This window comes from Leptidea sinapis, chromosome 7 (genome assembly GCF_905404315.1).
Source record: "Leptidea sinapis chromosome 7, ilLepSina1.1, whole genome shotgun sequence".
Classification (NCBI taxonomy): domain Eukaryota; kingdom Metazoa; phylum Arthropoda; class Insecta; order Lepidoptera; family Pieridae; genus Leptidea; species Leptidea sinapis.
The window spans coordinates 3,181,370-3,201,730 of NC_066271.1; the positions used below are offsets into that span (position 1 = coordinate 3,181,370).

The 20,361-nt window shown below is 37.9% G+C and overlaps 1 protein-coding gene across 1 annotated transcript; it reads right to left on the minus strand.

The window, feature by feature from the left end:
- Nucleotides 1-1,534: 1,534 nt before the first annotated feature.
- Nucleotides 1,535-19,322, minus strand: LOC126965484 (zinc finger protein ZFP2-like). The gene is made up of 6 exons (XM_050809118.1): nt 19,302-19,322; nt 15,948-16,026; nt 12,795-12,871; nt 7,782-7,927; nt 5,845-5,957; nt 1,535-3,285 (listed from the first exon to the last, which is right to left on the minus strand). Exons 1-6 carry the CDS (start codon nt 19,320-19,322, stop codon nt 1,535-1,537), a joined length of 2,187 nt encoding a protein of 728 aa, XP_050665075.1.
- Between the last annotated feature and the right edge of the window lie 1,039 nt (nt 19,323-20,361).

A 20,361-nucleotide genomic window follows, 5' to 3' on the forward strand; every position in this document is an offset into this window, starting at 1 on the left:
TATAGTAACACTTACATAAAGGGTAAAGGGTCTTAAGTTCTCTGTACAGCGTCATCTTCCTAAAAAGACAAAATTACAATTCATACTTTTATGTCCGTGACAAATGCGGTCTGCCCTCAGTCAGTCATTTTGTGTCTTCTAAGACACGTCTCTCCACAACGCCAAGTAATGGAAATTTTCACAGAGTAATTTCGCTAGCTACGGCGCCTTTCAGACCGAAACATAGTAATGTTTATACATTACTGCATCACGGCAGAAATAGGCGCCGCTGTGGTACCCATAATCTAGCCGGCTTCCTGTGCAAAGGAGCCTCCCACTGGTTCGTCATCATCATCATCAGCCGGAAGGCGTCCACTGCTGGAAAAAGGCCTCCCCCAAAGATTTCCACGACGATCGGTCCTGCGCTGTCCTGGTTAATAGACAAAAAATAAAAACACCATAAGCTTTGTATATTTTTTAATAAATTAACATAAACAAAAATCTATGACATAAAACTAAAAAACATTTCTAAAACATCACAAAAATAAGCAAATAAAAATGTGGGCATCAAAAACACTCATTGAAAATCACAAAAAACTTCATAAAATAAAGAAAGTAAAAATAAAAATTAAAACAGCACTCATTTGTTTTCGCATTTTAGACAAAAAATTAAAATTGATAAAACTCAAAGTTAGTACAAACATTGAGAAGTGTCACCCAATGGGCTCGAACATATTTTTGTGTCTTCTTGATTAACATGTACCTAATATGTAAGTACCTAACTAATATCATACTCAAAATCCAAATGGAGTTTATTTGTTCGCATTTAACTCCTTATCTAATAATTTTGTAATAAAAATACATTGGGTTCTAACTAACTATAGGTTAGCTATTTAACTACCATAAGATGCAGGGTGTTTCGGAGAATATATAGTTTATTATAATTTAATGTTGGTGATAACTTATCCGGAACCAAATTTTTTACTTAGAAATACATACCTATATATCCACAATACAAACATATCACAATTCATACAATGAGCGGGCGCGGGTTAATTAAATTATAAGTATGGCAATACAACGTTTATCGTGTCAGCCCTGGTATATATTATAATAACTAAAGCGTCATCGGCTGAGTAAACGAAAATCCGTTCGGTAATTAAATTATTGTAAGCGCAGCTTATTATCTAGTTTATTAATTATACTAGAATCTGATACATCATCTGAAAACACAAAAGGAATTTTAGGTGTAATTTTGAAATATTAAGACATTCTTCTTCATGAGACTTCATTAAATTTTAATGTCCTTGAAATGTTCAATTAATGTCACAAATTATACCTTACCTGGTAAATTTGTAAAATAATAAGATCTTTCTTATGTTTTCAAATACGATACTCGTAGTCGTATATATGGTTTATAGCTGAGACATACATAGAAACAGGTTAATATTTACAAACTAACTAGGAGGTTTTAATTAACACAAGATAATTAAAGAAGTTTTTATGATAACATATGTTTCTGAAAATGCCTAACAAAAGATGGTTTATGAGTAAATTATAGCGGACAAATGTCGCATGTATATGGTTTATCACCGGTATGTATTCTTCTATGTCTCTTCAAATGACCAGATTCACTGAAACTCTTACCACACTCATTGCACGGGTAAGGTTTATCACCGGTATGTACTCTACTATGTCTCTTCAAATGAAAGGATGAGCTGAAACTCTTACCACACAAATTGCACGGGTAAGGCTTGTCACCGGTATGTATTCTACTATGTCTCTTCAAACGACAAGATTTATTGAAACTCTTATCACACACATCGCATGTGTAAGGTTTATCACCGGTATGTATTCTACTATGTGTCTTCAAATTACCTGATTCACTGAAACTCTTACCACACACATTGCACGGGTAAGGTTTATCACCGGTATGTATTCTACTATGTCTCTTCAAATCACAAGAATGAATGAAACTCTTACCACATACATTGCACGGGTAAGATTTATCACCGGTATGTATTCTACTATGTGTTTTCAAATTACCAGAATCACTGAAACTCTTACCACACACATTGCACGGGTAAGGTTTATCACCGGTATGTACTCTACTATGTCTCTTCAAATGAAAGGATGACCTGAAACTCTTACCACACACATTGCACGGGTAAGGTTTATCACCGGTATGTATTCTACTATGTGTCTTCAAAACAACATATTGACTGAAACTCTTACCACACACATCGCATGCGTAAGGTTTGTCACCGGTATGTATTCTACTATGTCTCTTCAAACGACAAGATTTATTGAAACTCTTATCACACACATCGCATGTGTAAGGTTTATCACCGGTATGTATTCTACTATGTGTCTTCAAATTACCAGATTCACTGAAACTCTTACCACACACATTGCACGGGTAAGGTTTATCACCGGTATGTATTCTACTATGTCTCTTCAAATCACAAGAATGAATGAAACTCTTACCACATACATTGCACGGGTAAGATTTATCACCGGTATGTATTCTACTATGTGTTTTCAAATTACCAGAATCACTGAAACTCTTACCACACACATTGCACGGGTAAGGTTTATCACCGGTATGTATTCGACTATGTCTCTTCAAATCACTAGATTGAATGAAACTCTTGCCACATACATTGCACGGGTAAGACTTATCACCGGTATGTATTTTACTATGTGTTTTCAAATGACTAGATTGATTGAAACTCTTACCACATACATTACATGGATATGGTTTATCGCAGGGTTGTATTCTTTTGTGGTTCGTCAGATGACCAGATTCAGTGGTACTCTTACCACATTCATCATGAGAGTATGGTTTTTCACCAGTGTGTTGACCTGTACCTTGCTTTAAATAACTGCATTGATTTGACATTGTTCCGCCAACATTACTGGATTCAGTCATTTCACACGTATTATGTACCTTTGAAGCATCAGTTTCGTTGGGCGTTGTTTTGGTAATATTATCCGATTGAGACTTTTTATCTCTATATATTGAGTTATGTTCTTTCAATTCAACAGATTGATAGGTTTTTTCATTTACGATACTGACAGTAGACTTTGTATCTGAATGTATTTTATTAGTTCTCTTCGAAGCAATAGTTTGCTTGTACGTTGGCCTTTTAACATTGCTTGAATTCGACTTTTTAACTGGAATAATTTTCTTTTTTTTCGTAAATATAACAGATTGCTTCAACGAAGTTCCACTCTTATTACTTGGATTGGTCAATTCTGCGTACATTTTATCATAGTGTTCATAAGTAGCTGCTAGTCGTTTAACTGTAAAGTACAAAATTATATTGAATATATCTCGTCTATTGACACATATGGTACATATATTACTTTGAATGGGCTATTTAGTGAGTCATTTGCAAATTATAGTAGGATTAGGATCCAAGATATATTAAATAACTAATGTACGACGAGACAGATAATCATGATTCACATAAAGTACGTGGACGTACCAGTTCACTCGATAATAATTTTAAGTCAAGAAATTACTGTCGCCTTTATTATCTTGCTTCTTAGTTCAGTGGAATGCAAGTTATATTTCTTTTAAGAATGTGTAAATTCTATATTGAAGGTAACCATGTTGTGAAATACAGCGCTATCACTTTACAATGCAAACACAATGTGAAGTCTCCACACATTCATTCGCTTCACGACGATTCGGGCAGGGAATATGTGTTATAAATAGTAAAGGGGACTGACCATTTTTGGGCCCAGCTGTTACAGAAATAAAATTTAGCGTACACAATTCTTTATTTTATAATGAGCCAAAATCACTTAAAATATAAAATTCACAGTTGCTAAATAAAAAAAAAATTGAATTTTTGTGTATTTTGTTTGAATCGAGAGATTTATAACATAAAATGGCTGAAGAGGCAATTAGTCTATGGTAAGACTTTAATTCATGTCATTACATGCAATGTGGGCTTTTTTTTCATTTTTGTGTACCAAAGTTAATTCAAATTCTGTGAAATGGCGTGTGTACCTAAAGTCAATATTAATTGATAAAAAAAGAATTACTGACAGCTAATTGATAATAATTATGGGTTTTCTTGTAATCTTAGTTAAGTGAAAGTAGTATAAGTTCTCATAAAAAGCAAACTGATTATTGCTAAATATCATTAATATTTGTCTCAGCTTGAGTATCTTAATGTTATACTGAGTTACAATATATAATTCCTTTAGTTTTAATATTTTTTTTTTCTACTGAGTTACGTTTTGGCAATGCGACTCTCATATCTTTTACATTAAAATGTCATCACGCAAACGCAGTATAGAAATAGAACTAAAAATCAATGCAATGAGATCAGATTAATACTTGCTTTAAAAAAAAGTACAGTGCTCTCTAAGAACACATAACAATTTTATATAATTTTCTGAATGCCACTTGTCGTGAGACACCCGTTAAAATTAGGTATTTCCAATTAAACTATTTAAAACTGTTATTTAAATATATGTAACAGTTATTAAAGCAGTAAAACAATAAGCCGATTTCATGTTTATTCAAACAATCAAATAATTTCACGTAAACACGTGCAAAATAAAATAATTATAGGCGTTAAACAGCCATAGGACAGGACAAAAACTCAAGGTACAAAAAAATTAAAAGACGCCCATGTAAAGTGCAGTTTGCGGATCTTTATTTCGGTTTTTTCATCCAATACAGGCAAAAGGTTCGAGCCCTTACAGCGAGTTGGCGGTTCAATTTGTGATTCACTCTGGTTTTCTAGTTTATATTCAGGTGAATGTTTACTGTTGCGTATTTCGTATTTTCGGTGATTTTTTGTATGACTTGGATTGCATCACGGAAACCGACGATTCATGCTTTCACTTTTATTTATTTATAATTATTTTAAGGGTATATTATTTTCAATATTAAATATAAGTAGGTTGGTACCGAATAGTGACGTAGTCTTAACTTGGCTATGCTATGCTATGCATTCGCAATGAGTAACTAGCAGATCATGCATGGTTGTGGATTTATTGTTATTATTATTGGTCGTTAGGTCTTGTATAAATTGATAAATGCAAAATATCAGATCAAATAACACACACTCATTAACATAACCTAACTTTCGTTTAGTTTAGTGCCCATAGCTTTATTATGCACCTGTCAATAAGACTAACATTAATACAGCTTTAAACTGATATTTTTATCTAACTAGTGACATTAATTTGGAGAGTGGAAACATTCATCAAAATTTGAGCATAATGATGTATGTCAGAGATGGTCAGTCTACCTTTGGAGGATGCGTGGTTCAAAACTGCACCTCTGGTGATTTTGTCTTGCAACTTGAAAATGCCCTTAACTCAACGGCTGTTGATGCTTAGCTAATCTTCTGATAACGCACGTCGTATAAATCCTGATATATTTATTCAAGTCTTCTGTTTTGGTTTTGTATTTATTGAAAGCTGGTTATCCATTTGCAATCTCTCGGAAAGCAGAATACTTAATATTTTGTAATAACTATCGGACATTTACCGAGCAGGTGCCACAAAGAGAAGAGACTAATAGATCATCAATATCATCATCATATCAGCCGGCAGTCATCAAATTCTGGATAAAGGCCTTCCTCAAAGATCTTCACGACGATCGGTCCATCGCTACCCTCATCCAATGTATCACCTCATCCCTTGGAGTTAGGGACTAATAGATAATATCAAAGGAATATATTAAAAGTAATAGGTATTTACATATTATAGGAATAAGTATCTCATATATATATGTTTATAAATTTTTCATAAATGTATAATATTATAATACGTTTTCAAACATAGGGTAGTTTGATGAAGTAAAACCGAAAGTGCGCATATAATTGATTTAATTACCAAATTCGTCTACAGGTGAGTTATATCGACCGATATCGACGTGCAGGCGATGTGCGAACTCACTCCCATAGTACACCATCAGCTCCGTATTGCGAGGAATAGTTCTAATTGTGCTGAAATATTTAACAAACTTTAACAAACTCAGACGGCGAAAAGTCGAACAGCAAAAGCTATTTCGCCACCAAAGAGATAATTTATGAAATATTCATCTTTTAGGTCTTAACTCTTAGATTTGGAATTATTTTCTTATAAAAATTTAGGCTGGCAATTTTAATAATTAACATATTATGCCTTTTTACTCGTTTAAATTAAATGGCCACTTATTTTTCCAAAACAACATGTCAAAGAAAATACTATGCCGTACCAAAATACCCACTCTTTCTTTTCGCTGTATATACATCTCAGTAAGATAAACATAGCCCTTCAAAATATCCAATCATTGTATTGTAATTCTTTACAAAGTGGTTAAACAAAATAATATTATTGTGTCGGGAAAATATTAAGTTAAAAATCACTGACAATTATGTTAAGATAACAAAAATTTAAACGCAAAAACCAACCGACTTCAAAAACACCATTCCATTGTGTTTTATTGATTTTTAGTGATTTTCAAGTATACTTATTAACAATTTGTCTAAATATTTGTAGATATACTAAATTTTTCATTACAGACAGTTAGAAATTCTGCCACCGCACCCTTACTGTAATTCGTTAAGGAGTCGTTATTTATTGATCATCATATTTGACTACGACAATTACTTCACCATAACTATGTTATGGTAGATGACTTAAATAATCCGGATAGCATCAAAAAGATTCGGCCGAGTATCGTTAATTTGCTCCTATGAATTGAAGAGTTCCGATACTTTGTCATGGATACCGTAATCAGAACCTAACCAAACTCTCACCAAATTATATTTGAAATAGATCCTTTCAAATAAAAAAAGAATAAGCGTAAATTTATCATCCACATACGAACGGCAAAAATTCAGACTTTTATGGTTTTCTCATGAATACCACTGCCAGATCTGGACCAAATTACAATGGGATCAGGAGTGGTGCATCTCCTTTCGCTTTCAAATAAAAATAATTATCAAAATGGGTTCACCCAGTCGAAAGTTTTGAGGTAACAAACATACAAAAAGAAAACATTCAGACGACTTGAGAACCTCCTCCTTTTTTGAAGTCCGTTAATAATCGGTTGCATCAACCTATTTTGCCTATATTTCACTTGAAATTAATAAATAATTTATAAAAAATAAATAAAAATTAAAAAAATCATATCCATTTTAATTATTACTTGTCAATGGTTATAATGAAAATTTGACAGTTTTGATATGTTTGGGACATCGCGCGGCACCTCCTCCATATATTTCCATGTTCCTCTGTTTTTGCATAGATTCATCCAGTCGGTCCTAGCAATATCTGCTATATGGTCAGTCCACCGACTTTCTGTTCTGCAAACTTTTCTTTTCCTCTCTAATCCTTTTCTTCCACTATTCTTAGAGTCCACCAATCATCTGTTAGTCCAGCTATATGAAAGCCCATGATCACTTTTATTGCTTTTAAACCGCTCCGAATTTTCTGTATTTTACCGACACTTAAAATACTTCTTTCTTGTGCTCTTGATTCGAGTTTAACTTTTTTATACTATTTACCATATTTGTATTTTTTTCATAATATTTTATGAGTAACAGTCTATTCCATGTGGCGACAGGACTTATATTATCGAAGGCTTTGCTTTTATCGATAAAAGCTATGTACAAAGAATTGTTGAACTTAAACCTTAAACCTACCTGCGCTAACTGTTTGAATACAGTTGCCGTTAGACTTATCGCTCTGAATGTTTCTCACTGCAGATTTTAGTGTTTGGACTCAATTTTGAAATTTAAGACGACGTGTGATATTATAATATAAGCAAAATCTAAAAATGTTACCAGTAATACAATTCTCCCTTGTACTGGAACGCGACGAGGTTCTGTTCACTCCAATGTCTAGAGCAGTTAATAAACCGCATCCAATTGGAGTTGTTCCCGTCTGCGGCGTCCACCATGTGCGAGGGTTTGTGGTCTTTGTCGTAGATCTGAGTATATCACCGACAGTATAAAACACAATATAACATCAAAGTCTTAAATAATAAAATAGACGTGACATGATGAAAAAATTTTTTCAGCATTTTTCACTATAGAAGTTTTATAAACAGCTTCCATATAAAAAGTTATTGATATAATATTCCTTTTAATCACACTCGCCATATGGCATGTATGTTATGTTGGTAGTCGGTTTTGTTTAATTTTTTTTATCATTCAGTTTGTTGCTTGAACATAAAAACAAGAGTCCACTACGGTGGACTCACATTTATATTGGGTAAGTATAAGTTTACGTAATAATATAATAATAATACATAAAAATATAAAAAATAGAAGCATAATTTGTGGCGTGTCATAATATAATTCTGGATATTGGTTGCAGAAAGCAGTAAATACAATAAGGAGTAGTGTAACGTCAGCCAGCGTACCATTATCGTAGCGTGAAAATTAAGGTATCCCAAAAGGTAATTATTAACTTGTATTAGTAGACTTACCTGCCAGCAGTAGTTTGAAGCAGCGTCCTTACTACGTACTCCTCTGTACGGTCCAAACCGCACATTACGTGGTAGGGTTCTCGTAGCAAATACTCCCAAACCGGCGCCTTTTATTCCATGGTAATTAAAATTGGATCGTTTAAGGTAAACAACCAAAGAAATACAATAAAAAGTATCTTTATATATATATTTAAAAGAGATTTACACCTATGTAGTATATATTATACTTAATGAATTAAGTCATCACGCTATTTCCTGAACCATAAAGCGCACAGACTTTCAATTTGGTAGAAAAATTCCTTTCGTGGAGTGCGCATAAGAACGACCAATGCAATGCGTTTTAACGACTAGTGAAGTTATCTGTACATCAATGATTCAGATATATAATGTTTCTACTTCTTTTTCTTTACAATCTTCTTATTGAAAAGCGATGAACTTAACAAACTTACCTCTAATAGTGGATACATTTAAATGCAGAAATACTCTTGGTAAGGTCAGGGCTGCCCTCGGTACTATCGGGGGGAGGTTTGTTACGGCAGGGACCTGAACGTAATAAAGTTATCTTAATAAAGTTTTGTAATAACGATAACGATGTTTATGGAATAGGACAATTGAAAGTGATCACCGCCTTTAGGCTGTTGCAACATTAAAGCGATTGCCAGTCCATGCGTAGTGCTCAGTTTAGGGTGAGTCAACAACCCTGACAATTGCGTGTCTTCTACCGCATTTATCACGGGGAGTGTTCCGAAGAGCTGTTCAACCTGATTTCTGCCGCCGAATTTCACCTTCGCACGACACGCCACAAGTTACGATATCATCCCTACCATCTGGATGTGTGGCGGTCCTCCACAGTGCGGTTTTCAAGGAGCTTTCTTCCTCGTACCACGAAGCTGTGGAATGAGCTTCCTTGTGCGGTGTTTCCGGGACGATACGACATGGGTACCTTCAAGAAAAGCGCGTACAGCTTCCTTAAAGGCCGGCAACGCTCTTGTGATTCCTCTAGTGTTGCAGGAGAGTGTGGGCGGCGGTGATCACTTAACACCAGGTGGCTTGTCGTGCGAAGGTGGATTTCGGCGTCAGGAATTAGGTAAAATAGCTCTTCGGAACACTCCCCGTGATAAATGCGGTAGAAGACACACAATGAAGCGACGTCTCTACGCAACGCCAAGTGATCCAGCCGTTCACAGAGTACTCGGTCCCCGACAATTCGAGCTGCTCTGCGTTGCACTCGGTCAAATGGATCGAGCTGATACTGGGGTGCGCCAGACCAGAGATGACAGCAATACCCCATGTGTGGCCGGACCTGCGCTTTGTACAGCGCTAGAATGTGGGCCGGCTTAAAGTATTGCCGTGCTCTATTAATGACGCCCAGTTTCTTTGAAGCTAATTTGGCTTTGCCCTCCAGATGGCCACGGAATTGGCAATCGCTCGAGATTTCGAGACCCAGTATTCCGATACTAGGCGAGGCATTTAGGGAAGTGTTGTCGAAGAGCGGTGATGCGACAAATGGGGTTTTTTTAGTGGTAAACGCGCAAACTTGAGTCTTCTGGGGGTTAAATTGGACAAGGTTCAATTTTCCCCATTCCGCGACCTTCTCAAGAGAGGACTCGATAGAAGACACAAGTTTCTCCCGGCACTGGTTGACGATTTCCCGAGAGAGACGTGCATGGCCCGTGTATACGGCATCACCAGTGCTGTCATCTGCATAGCAATGAATGTTGGAGGTGTCCAACATATCATTAATATGCAGAAGAAACAGCGTAGGAGATAGCACACAGCCTTGGGGCACTCCAGCATTCACGGGCTTCGGGTTCGAGCAATGTCCGTCGACGACCACCTGTATGCTGCGCCCAGTGAGGAAGCTGGGGTCCACTTGCACAAGCTCTCGGGAAGCCCAAATGATGGAAGTTTAGAGAGGAGCGCCTTATGCCATACACGATCAAAGGCCTTCGCTATATCCAGGCCAGGCCTTCCCCCTTGCTTTATTTAGCCGCACCCCATCTATGTGTTAGGTATACCATAAGATCACCTGGCGACCGACCATGGCGAAACCCGTATTGTCGGTCGTTGAACAACTGGTGACCCTCTAGGTATACCAAGAGCTGACGGCTAATTATGCTCTCCATGATTTTGGAGAGCAGGGAGGTAATAGCAATAGGCCTGTAGTTTGCCGGATCCGAACTGTCTCCTTTTTTTTGGATCGGATGGACAAGGGCTCACTTCCATGAGTCAGGGACTACGCCTTTGGAATAAGAATGCCGGAATAAACGCGTTAGCACCGGCGTCAACTCAGGGGCACACGTTCTAAGCACGATCCAACGAAAACAGAGCTCGCCGAACAGTTTTCTGTCTGAACTGTACTTCAGGCATAGAGCTCTGACACCGCGGGATGGTCGGCGGTGTTTTTCCGTTGTCGTCAAGAGTCGAGTTGGAGGCGAAAAGAGCGCACAGGAGCTTGGCTTTCTCTTTTGCCGTATGGGCCAGGGTGTCATTCCTCATGTGCAACGGCGGCATGGACGGCTGGTTGAAGTTACCAAGAGCAGCTTTCGACAACGACCAGAACTTGCGTGTTCCGGTCGGGTAACTGGAAAGCTGCTCGCCGATTTTGACGACGTGTTTTGACTATGCACGGGTGATTTGCCGCTTAAAAAATCTGGAAGCACGGTTGTATTTCCTCTTAAGAACTATGCAGTTCGGATCCTTTGTGCCCAGCGCCGCAACCAAAGTTCGATACGCCTGTTTTTTGCAGTCAAATGCTGCTTTAACCGACGCATCGAACCAGGGCTGTGATCTGCCACCGATCGGTACTACAGAGCTTGGTATAAAAATATCCATGCCCTGTAGTATCACACATCCGGGAGCCGCGTTGGCGACTCAACCAATTGGGACAGATCGTACGCCAATGCAAAATTATGCACAGGTCGGCCTGCGTAGTCTGTGGTACGTGAACCAAGCCATTCGGCATTGTGCCCGTTGAAATCACCCAAGACTACGATTTCAGCGGAGGGGATCTGTGCAAGCACGTCGTCAATTGCCGCTTGAACGCAGCCCATGAGATGATCGGTTTCTGCGTTACCACTATGGGACCTGTAGACACACGCATAGATGCGGACGCGGTCCTCTAAATCTACGCGGAGCCAGAGAGTGGATAGGTCCCTACCCTCAAAATTGCCGAGACGGCGACAGCAGATATCCTCCCTAACGTACACACATACCCCGGCTTGAGGCATAAAATTGTGCTCAATTTTGAACCCGGGGTACGTTAAATATGACGTATCGCTAGGTCGAGATATCTGCGTCTCCGTAAGGAAACACAAGGCCGGCTGCGCCGTCTCAAGGTGGTGGTGGACGGCGTTTAAGTTGGAGTGAATTCCCCTGATTTTGCAAAAGTCCACGTTGAGTGTGGAGCGGGGTGCCGTGGTGTTACTGCCTCGTTTGTCCTTGGTCATGCGCGGTACTGTGCCCTCCCCAGAATACGAAGGGCAGCCCGAGCTAGAGTGCTCGGGGAGGGTTTCTCCGACTCTGGTAGAGCCAGTACCCTCTTGGGGTACTATCTCTTTAGGGACCGCTTTCATAATCTTTGTTGGGGAAGGGGGGGGGGGATTGGGAATGGCCTTCGGTCCTTGACACTAACCTGTGCGAAACATAGCGGCACTAGGCCGCTACATCACGCCGGTATTCTGTGCGAGTGCGGTAATTAACTCGGACGAGTCTGGCCCGATTGTGCTGACGTCAAAAGACGGCTGCGTGACTCTCCCACTTCTAAAAAGCCCTTAGTCACCTCTTACGACACCCATTGGCCTGGGACTCCCCTATTCTTTTTATGCCCCGGGGAAAGTACCGGACAGAATTTGGACATTAAAGAACCAAAATGGTGTCTAGTCAGCATTTACTTCTCAACACTGGTATTCTCTAGACACCGTAGAAGCAAGACTTTGAGAATTTAATTAATTAAAAGAGATATACAATCCCCAAGTTTACTGCTACCATAAGCATTGGCAATGAAAATTATAATACACAAATAAAATTTGAAAAACAACAAACTTTTATTAATGATGCGGGACTCGAACATACGACCTCCGGCGGATAGTAATAATGACATATAAAAGATTGACAATAAATTTCTCGCGACTTTTCATTCAAGCTCAACTTTTCCGAAGTGATGGTAAATGGTGAAACGCATAACTTTGATAATATCATAAGGTCATCTATTTTATCAAAATTTACAGACATGTTGCAACAAATGGGGCTTTTAGAGAGAAGAAACAAAGCAAGACACGTTCCCAGTTGATATGGTGTCAGTACGCCGCACATAGAGATAGTAACTGCAGTTACGTTATGAGTAGGTATAATAGCTTCCACTTACCTTATCATCCGGTATGATCAGTAACGGGCCATGTAGAGCGCAGTATTCGTACACATAATCTCGACACGAAGGACAAACTGTACACAATATTATATTGTATTATTGAGTCGTAATTCCAAAATACGTACTATTTTTACGAATTGACAAGCTTCAAACATATTAGTCTACCCCGTTATTTTAGTAGAATTATACCTGAACATACATAAATACATATAAGAGTATGAAATTGCCGTTTTATTGTAATTGCTACTTCAAATTGACATAGAACCTTCATGGTTTGAGATTTTTGAGTAAAACTTTTTCAGATGGTACCTATGTAGTTTTTCTTTTAAATAACATTTGACTATCAACATTAAGTTCATTTTTTTGTTCAGCTTAGACACTAAAGATGGATACTTCGAAAATTCGAGTGATTTTTGAATACGAGCCCCGACGCGTCACTATTGCGGCAGAAAAAGATCCCAATATCAGCGTTGTGTTTGGAGAGGGGACTGCTAATGAACGCACCATGCGATTTTGGTTTAATCGCTTTCGTGATGGAAACTTTTATTAAAAGAACGAACCACGTGGAAGACCGCCCACACAGCTGAATAACCAAGAATTGAAAGAGATGGTGGAAGGCGATCTGAGGCAAACTACCCAGGAATTAGCGGCATGTTTTAACGGTTCTTTACCAACAATATTGTCTCATTTGCGTCGAATCATTAAAATAAATACATATGAATAATGGGAGCCTCATGCTTGGACTGATCTGCAGAAAGAAACGCGAGTTGAAACTTGTGTTGCCTTGTTGAATCGATACAGAAATCAAGGAATATTGGATCGATATTTACAAAAACCATGAGCGAAAAATGCAATGGCTGACCCAAGGTCAAAGCCACAACAGTGTCCTAAAGCAAAGCATACTAATAAAAACTGTAACTGTTTGGCAGTCTGAGCATGGTGTTATTCACCATAGCTTTTTTCGACCTAGTCAAACAATAACGACAGATGTCTATTGTGCGGAACTCCGAACAATTATAGCAATACTAGCGATACAGCCCCGACTCATGATTCGATCTTCACCATTATTGCTTCATGATAACGCGAGCCCTGACACAGCACGAGAAATCGTTTTAACTCTACAGGAACTGCAATTACAAACCATTCGTCACCCTCCGTATTCGCCAGACCTTCCTCCAACGGTCTTCCATTTTCTTCGTGATTTGGATAGTTTTCTACGTAATAAAAAGTTTTCTTCTCCTGAGAAGAAACTGCCTCCTGAGGCAGTACAAAATTCTTTCCCACAGTTTGTTGAATCTAGATCACCATAGTTCTATCGTAAAGGCATATATTACCTTCCTATTACATGGTAGCAATGTATAGATAATAATGGTAATAATTTTGATTAAACATTTTTAAATATTGAATAAATATTGCAATTTTTTAGTAAAAATCGTCAATTTCATACTTTAACTCCTAATACTACGTAATCAGAGGCGGGGACTGCCTAAGTAAAAATTGAAATTAGATTTAGCAGTGTTGGTAGGCCCCCACAAGATGGACCTACAATCTGGTCAAGATGGCCGGAATACGTTGGATAAGGGCATCACAGGACCGATCGTCGTTGAAATCTTTGAGGGAGGTGTTTGTCCAGCAGTGGCCGTCTTCTTCCGGCTGATGATGATGATGGCGATCGTCGACGAAATATAATCCGTCTTAGTTTGAAAGCGAACAGTTGCTTAAGCGTAGTGGATTTCGGCTACCTCCGTTTTGTACACGATTATAGCCTTCTTCTCTCAATCCATCATTGACTGCAGGTTTCATTAAATCGAGTGAATCGCATTTTTCTTAGAGTTTCGCTAGGCTGTTCACTAACCCCCTGGGCTATTGAGTTGTCAAATTATGTAAGTACTAGTTACCCTGTCTTGTTCCTTTCATCAATGTACTCTGGCCTGCTGCCTGGGTTTGTGTCAGTACATCCTCGACCTGACCGTGCAATATTCCACTACTTTACACACATTCTCAACACTTTACACTTTCATCCATCAATCTTTACATGACCAAGCCAAGTGTCGTGTTTATTTTGAGAAAATATGACGAGACAAGCAAGACGTTAAAATAATAGCAGGCCCGTCTCACTCTCCGTGTTGGTATCGATAACATAAGAATACACGGTGGCTATGCCAGCGTGACTAACCAGTAGGGACTCACGAGTGTTCACGAGCGAGCTGTGACGCACGCTCGAGCTTTGTTCTTCACCTACTTCAACGAAAGGACCGATATTTCAAAATTGGAGAATATTTAATATAAAAAAAATATACTGTGCAGTGTTTATCGGTACGCAGGTTGCGAACTTTCATTAAGCTTCGTTAAGATGCTGAAAGATGAGGTCTACTTTAAAGTGGTTATTATTATTGTGCAATTATTATTCATCATATGTATCTATTATACTAAGTATGTAATGGTTAAAAACGAAACATCGTTATTCGGTTTTGGACCAAGAGCAGACTCTAAAAAAAAGTTATTGTAAATAATTATAATACCTACGATTGCTAATAGTAAGTGCTACTCCCTGCCCATTACAATGAAGTAACGCTCAGGATTCTTGAAAAACACAAAATTCCAATTGCACTCGTCACCTGGCGACATTATATATTAAGTATCATTAACGCAGTGATTTCACTAACTACGACGCCCTTCAAACGGAAACTAAATTATACTTGTACATTAATTAGATACTGCAACGGCCAACTAGCCTGCATGATGTGCTCAGAAACCTCCCACTGGTTGAAATAATAATAATAATTAATACTTACGAAATGTTTTCCAACGCGGCAACACATACTACTCCTAGATAATTTATATATCTAGCTAGAGCTTCTTGCTGCTAGACAACCGATGAAAACAGGCCGGGTTGTTACTTTATTGTGCGTGCATTAATCAAAATAGAGGTAAACTGTCAACCTTAATTTTTTTCGACGTTTTCACAGCTGTCACGGACTATCTAGACGTATAAATGATCTAAGATACTACATCTTCTAAGATGATGCATCAGTCGGATGTGGTGGCTGATGGGTGACCATATAGTGAGTCCCACGCTCGTCATTTGATGGCTGACATAGAAACTAAACAATCTTCAATGCGGTTTATAAAATATGTTCAGTGACTTACAAACATAGTCGTCGAAGGGCGGCTCGTCCGGTTCGTAGTAACTAATTCTTTGTTTCTTACGCAAGTTAAATCTGTTCATCTGAAAAATGCATGATAATAAGCGAAGTCAATTAGTGAATTTATGTATCAGTTGTTGTAGTAATATATATTAACTGTTGGTAAACATATTGCCATTTGCCGCCATTAGGTGTTGTAAGGCGAAAAGCTACACTCAATGACAGAGTAAGTAAGTGGAGCTGAGGACATTATGTGTCTATCATAATATTATAGTTATCATTTATTATGAACACAAAGAGAAGAGTCCGTATTAATTTGATACATCAAAGTACTTTTGGTCAAATACCATAATTATATAGGGATGTCGTTTCTTTCTTAATAAACTGTATGCTAATATTAAGTTTCATTAAAATATTATTACTTTACTATTAGCTCCATAATTATTGTAATAAGTAACTGAATACATACCTTGAAATTCTCCCTTGTTCTTCAAATTCAGACTTGTCAGAAGACTGAGAGTTGAGACTAGAATAATTAGAAATAACGCGGGAAAATAGCTTATGGTTTTTAATTTCCAAAGGAAAAATATAGATGCTAAGGCTTTGTTCTTAAACAGCCACAAAAAGGGCGCGAAAAAATTGTTAGGTTCTCAACATTCCCGTCAAAACATTTTTTTTTTTCATTCAAGAGCAACGGTGTATGTGCAACAGCCAACGTGTTACGAAAATTATAATATTTCTTCCAATAATGTGCAAATAATTTATTCTGCGCCAATAATATCATGACAAAGGATTTTTCCTAAAGATCTACTGAATAATAAAAATAAAAAAAGCCTTTTAAATAATAAAAAGTATATTTTTAATAGATACTCTTCTTTTTCGTAAGCCGAAATAACTTTTGTGATAATTAATTAAGTTTAGTTAGTATGAAAAAATTCAAATTAATTTTCAAAGTATTTTTAAAGCTATGATGATATATGAAGGTTTCATGTTATGATTTTCTTTGACATCAAGTTTCCATATAAAACAGTCGCTAGATAAGATTATTGTTGATTAGGTTCAATAACTTGCTAAAAACCTTTTGCCGGAGAAGTGATCTCCCCATTCCGTGAGCCTATTGTCCGATTGCTTATACAAAAAAAAAAATTTGAGTCGTGCGCTTTTTTTGTTAAGTTTGTTTTTTAGTTAAGTCGCACTGGTAAAAAACTTATTAATTGCTTTAAATTATAAATATCGAATAAAATATTTTTACCCACCATAAACATGAATTTTTTCCCAATGCCGTTTAGCACATACTAGGTCGTGGGCAAAGGTCGGTTAAGCTTCACATATTGTGGGTAAAAGTTAAGGTGATTCTGGTTATGTATACATTACCTAGGCAACTATATATAATACCTGAGTCGTCCAGGCACTGTATCAAATATTATGAAGATCATTGTCGATTACATAGCTTTAAAAAATATATCGTCATTGGAAAGCTTAAGCGCCAAAATACTTAAAATGCGTTTTTTATATCACTGAATTCGTTTTTTTCCCTCTTTACCTTGGTCTCATGGCAGTCTGAGCATTGTTTAAGAAGCTATTGGCGCATCAGCAGTGCTTTTAATTACGTAAAGAAAATTACATGTTTTTTTTTTATATTGTCTGTTAGTATTTTTAGCTAACTGCTGTGCCCATCGAACTATGATTTTCAACCTAAAGTTGGTCATTCAGTTAAGTGTTGTCGTATAAGTATAGTCTTAGTAGCCCAAATTATTGCGAAACTGAAGTGGCATTGGGCAGGGCACATAGCTCGGCGGACAGATGGCCATTGGGGCAGTAAGGTCCTCAAATGGCGACCACGTACCGGAAGGCGTGTTGGTAGGCCCCCCACAAGATGGACCGACGATGGGGTCAAGATCGCCGGAGTAGGTTGGATGAGGGCAGCGCAGGACCGATCGTCGCAGGAGATCTTTGGGGGAGGCCTTTGTCCAGCAGTGGACGTCTTCGAGCTGAAATCATGATGATGATGAAGTATAATCTACTTTCTGCAAATTCTAACGAAAAGGTCGCTTAGTAAATTTGCATAACGAAAACATTGATGGACGTAAACGCTAAGTACTTTTTTAGTAAAGGAGACGGATACCCTTTATTTTATACATTATTGGGCCAAGATGTAAAAGGATGAAATTAGTGTCAATAAATAGCTTATAAAATAAAAAAGCATCACTGAGAATTTGAGGATTTTTGGCAATCTGAAAGCTGAGTTATAGGAGGTTTTGTAAAATTGAGTTTATGCATTATATGGGCAACAATCTTTATTAAAATAGCTGATTTTGAAATGCGATTGTTCTTTTGTTGTACGATAACTATCGTACAAGTTTAGCAATATCATAAGTCAAATAAAAAGAAGAAAAATATCAATAAAACAACGAGAAATGACAAATCGCATAGGTACGCACAAACAATACTTTGAAACGAGTGATTGACAATTGACATTCTAGACAATTCTGTGTCTGTCACTGTCAGCACAGATTAAAAATACAGAACCAGATTCAGAATCGACTTTTTCTTCGATCGATTTCTATATAATAAAATGGTTATATTATTTTTCTTTAACTAATGACATTAGGTTTTGTTAATTACAATGTATTTTTTTTGGTACTTTTATTGAATCAATCATCTGTTGCAAGTGGTTTTAGGTTGAATTGTATAAACTCATTCACATTAATCGATATCTCATTTTAATCGTGAATTTTAAGATATGAAAACATAATTTTAAGATTTCTCGTTTTCTAGATTGTGAATTACTTAGGGTAATTTTCTATATTTTGAAATAGAAAAATATGACATTTTTTTAAAACCATATCTCAACTTATTACATTTTGGCCCAGAAATCCCCGTCTCCTTTGCTATAGAGATCTATTTTTTTATTTGAGCCTTAAGCGTATTTTAAGTTCTTTTTATTTTATAAAAAAAATTTAAGTGATAAATATTTTACTCCACAAAACTGTGGTGGTACTTTAAGTATTGATTATATAAGAATTGTGATAAATTGACAGCTAAATCTATTGTACAAAATTGAACATAATTTTTTGTCTCGGCAATTTTGGGGTTAACTCTCTGGCTGCGTGTAGATGTTGTGGTCCACGTCCACATGTTTGAGTCTACAGATCTCATAGTGGTTACGCAGAGACGGATCATCTCATGGGCTGCGTTCAAACGGCAATTGGCGACGTGCTTGCACAGATGGCGTATGGTCTATCCCAATTGGTTAAGTCGCCAACGCGGCTCCCAGACTTCGATAGCCACATACCGTCCTTATTGGATCTTCTGCTGACTACTTATCCAGATAGTTGCTAGGTCTCTGTCGACGCACCTCTTGGAGCGGTCGGACCATTGCCTGATGAGGAGTGTTGTGCCTATCCAACGGCCACGTCGTAGAACACCAGCGAACCGCCACGTTTAGCACTACAAGTCAGCCGAATGAGATAGGATGCGTTCTTTTTTTGAATCTAACATCTGGGACAAGGTTTGTTTCCCTTCGGATGATCCTTGTGCCTGTGCCGTTGCAGTGGCCGATGTGATATGATAGAGCATGGATATTTTCATACCAAGCTCTGTAGTCCCAATCGATGGCAGATTATAGCCCTGGTTCCATGCGTCAGTTACAGCAGCTGCTAACTGGGATCCAAACTGCAATGTTCTAAAGAGCAAATAGAACCGTGTGTCATGATTCGCGGCAAATTGCCTGTGCGCAATCTAAGAACGTCGCTAAAATCGGCGAGCAGCTTTCAAGTTACCCAAATAGAACACGCTATTTCTGGGCGTTGTAGGAAGCTGCTCTTGGTAACTTTAACCACCCGTCCCTGCTGCCACTACACATGAGTAATGACACTCTGGCCCATAGGACAAAAGAGAAAACCGATCTTCTTTGCACTCTTTCTCCCTCCAACTCGGCTTTGACGATGACGAAAAAAAACCGCCGATCATCCCGCGGGGTCCAGACCTCAGAGATGCCTGAAATATAATTAATCTGTTTTTGTTAGATGTAAAGAAGTTGACCGGGCAGGATGGCATTTCTCGAATCATGCTTAGAACGTGTGCTTCGACCGCCTATGCTTACACTTTTATTCTTTCACTCATATTCAAAAAGCGAAGTCCCGGACTGATGGAAGTCAGCCCTTGTCCATCCGATCCAATACAAAAGTAGACAGTTCGGATCCGGCAAACTATAGCCTATAGCTATTACCTTCCTGCTCTCCAAAATCAGGGAGCACATGGAGTTTATCAGCGACCGACAGTACCGCTTTCGCCACGGTGAGCAGGCGCTCTTCTCAAATACATAACACACAGATGGGCAGCGGCTATGAAAGTAAGGGAGAAGGCCTTGCAGTTGCTTTGACAAGGCGCTTCTCTCAAAACTTCCATCATTTCAG

Bases quoted from the DNA above. Each gene is read 5' to 3' on its own strand.
- LOC126965484 (XM_050809118.1), bottom strand. From the start codon at position 19,322: ATGGTCCGACCGCTCCAAGAG. The intron at 5,958-7,781 runs GTAACATTTTTA...TAAATATTTCAG, and splicing joins AAGGGAGAATTGTATTACTG to CACAATTAGAACTATTCCTC. The intron at 3,286-5,844 runs GTAATTAAATCA...TGTACTTTACAG, and splicing joins CTCACCTGTAGACGAATTTG to TTAAACGACTAGCAGCTACT.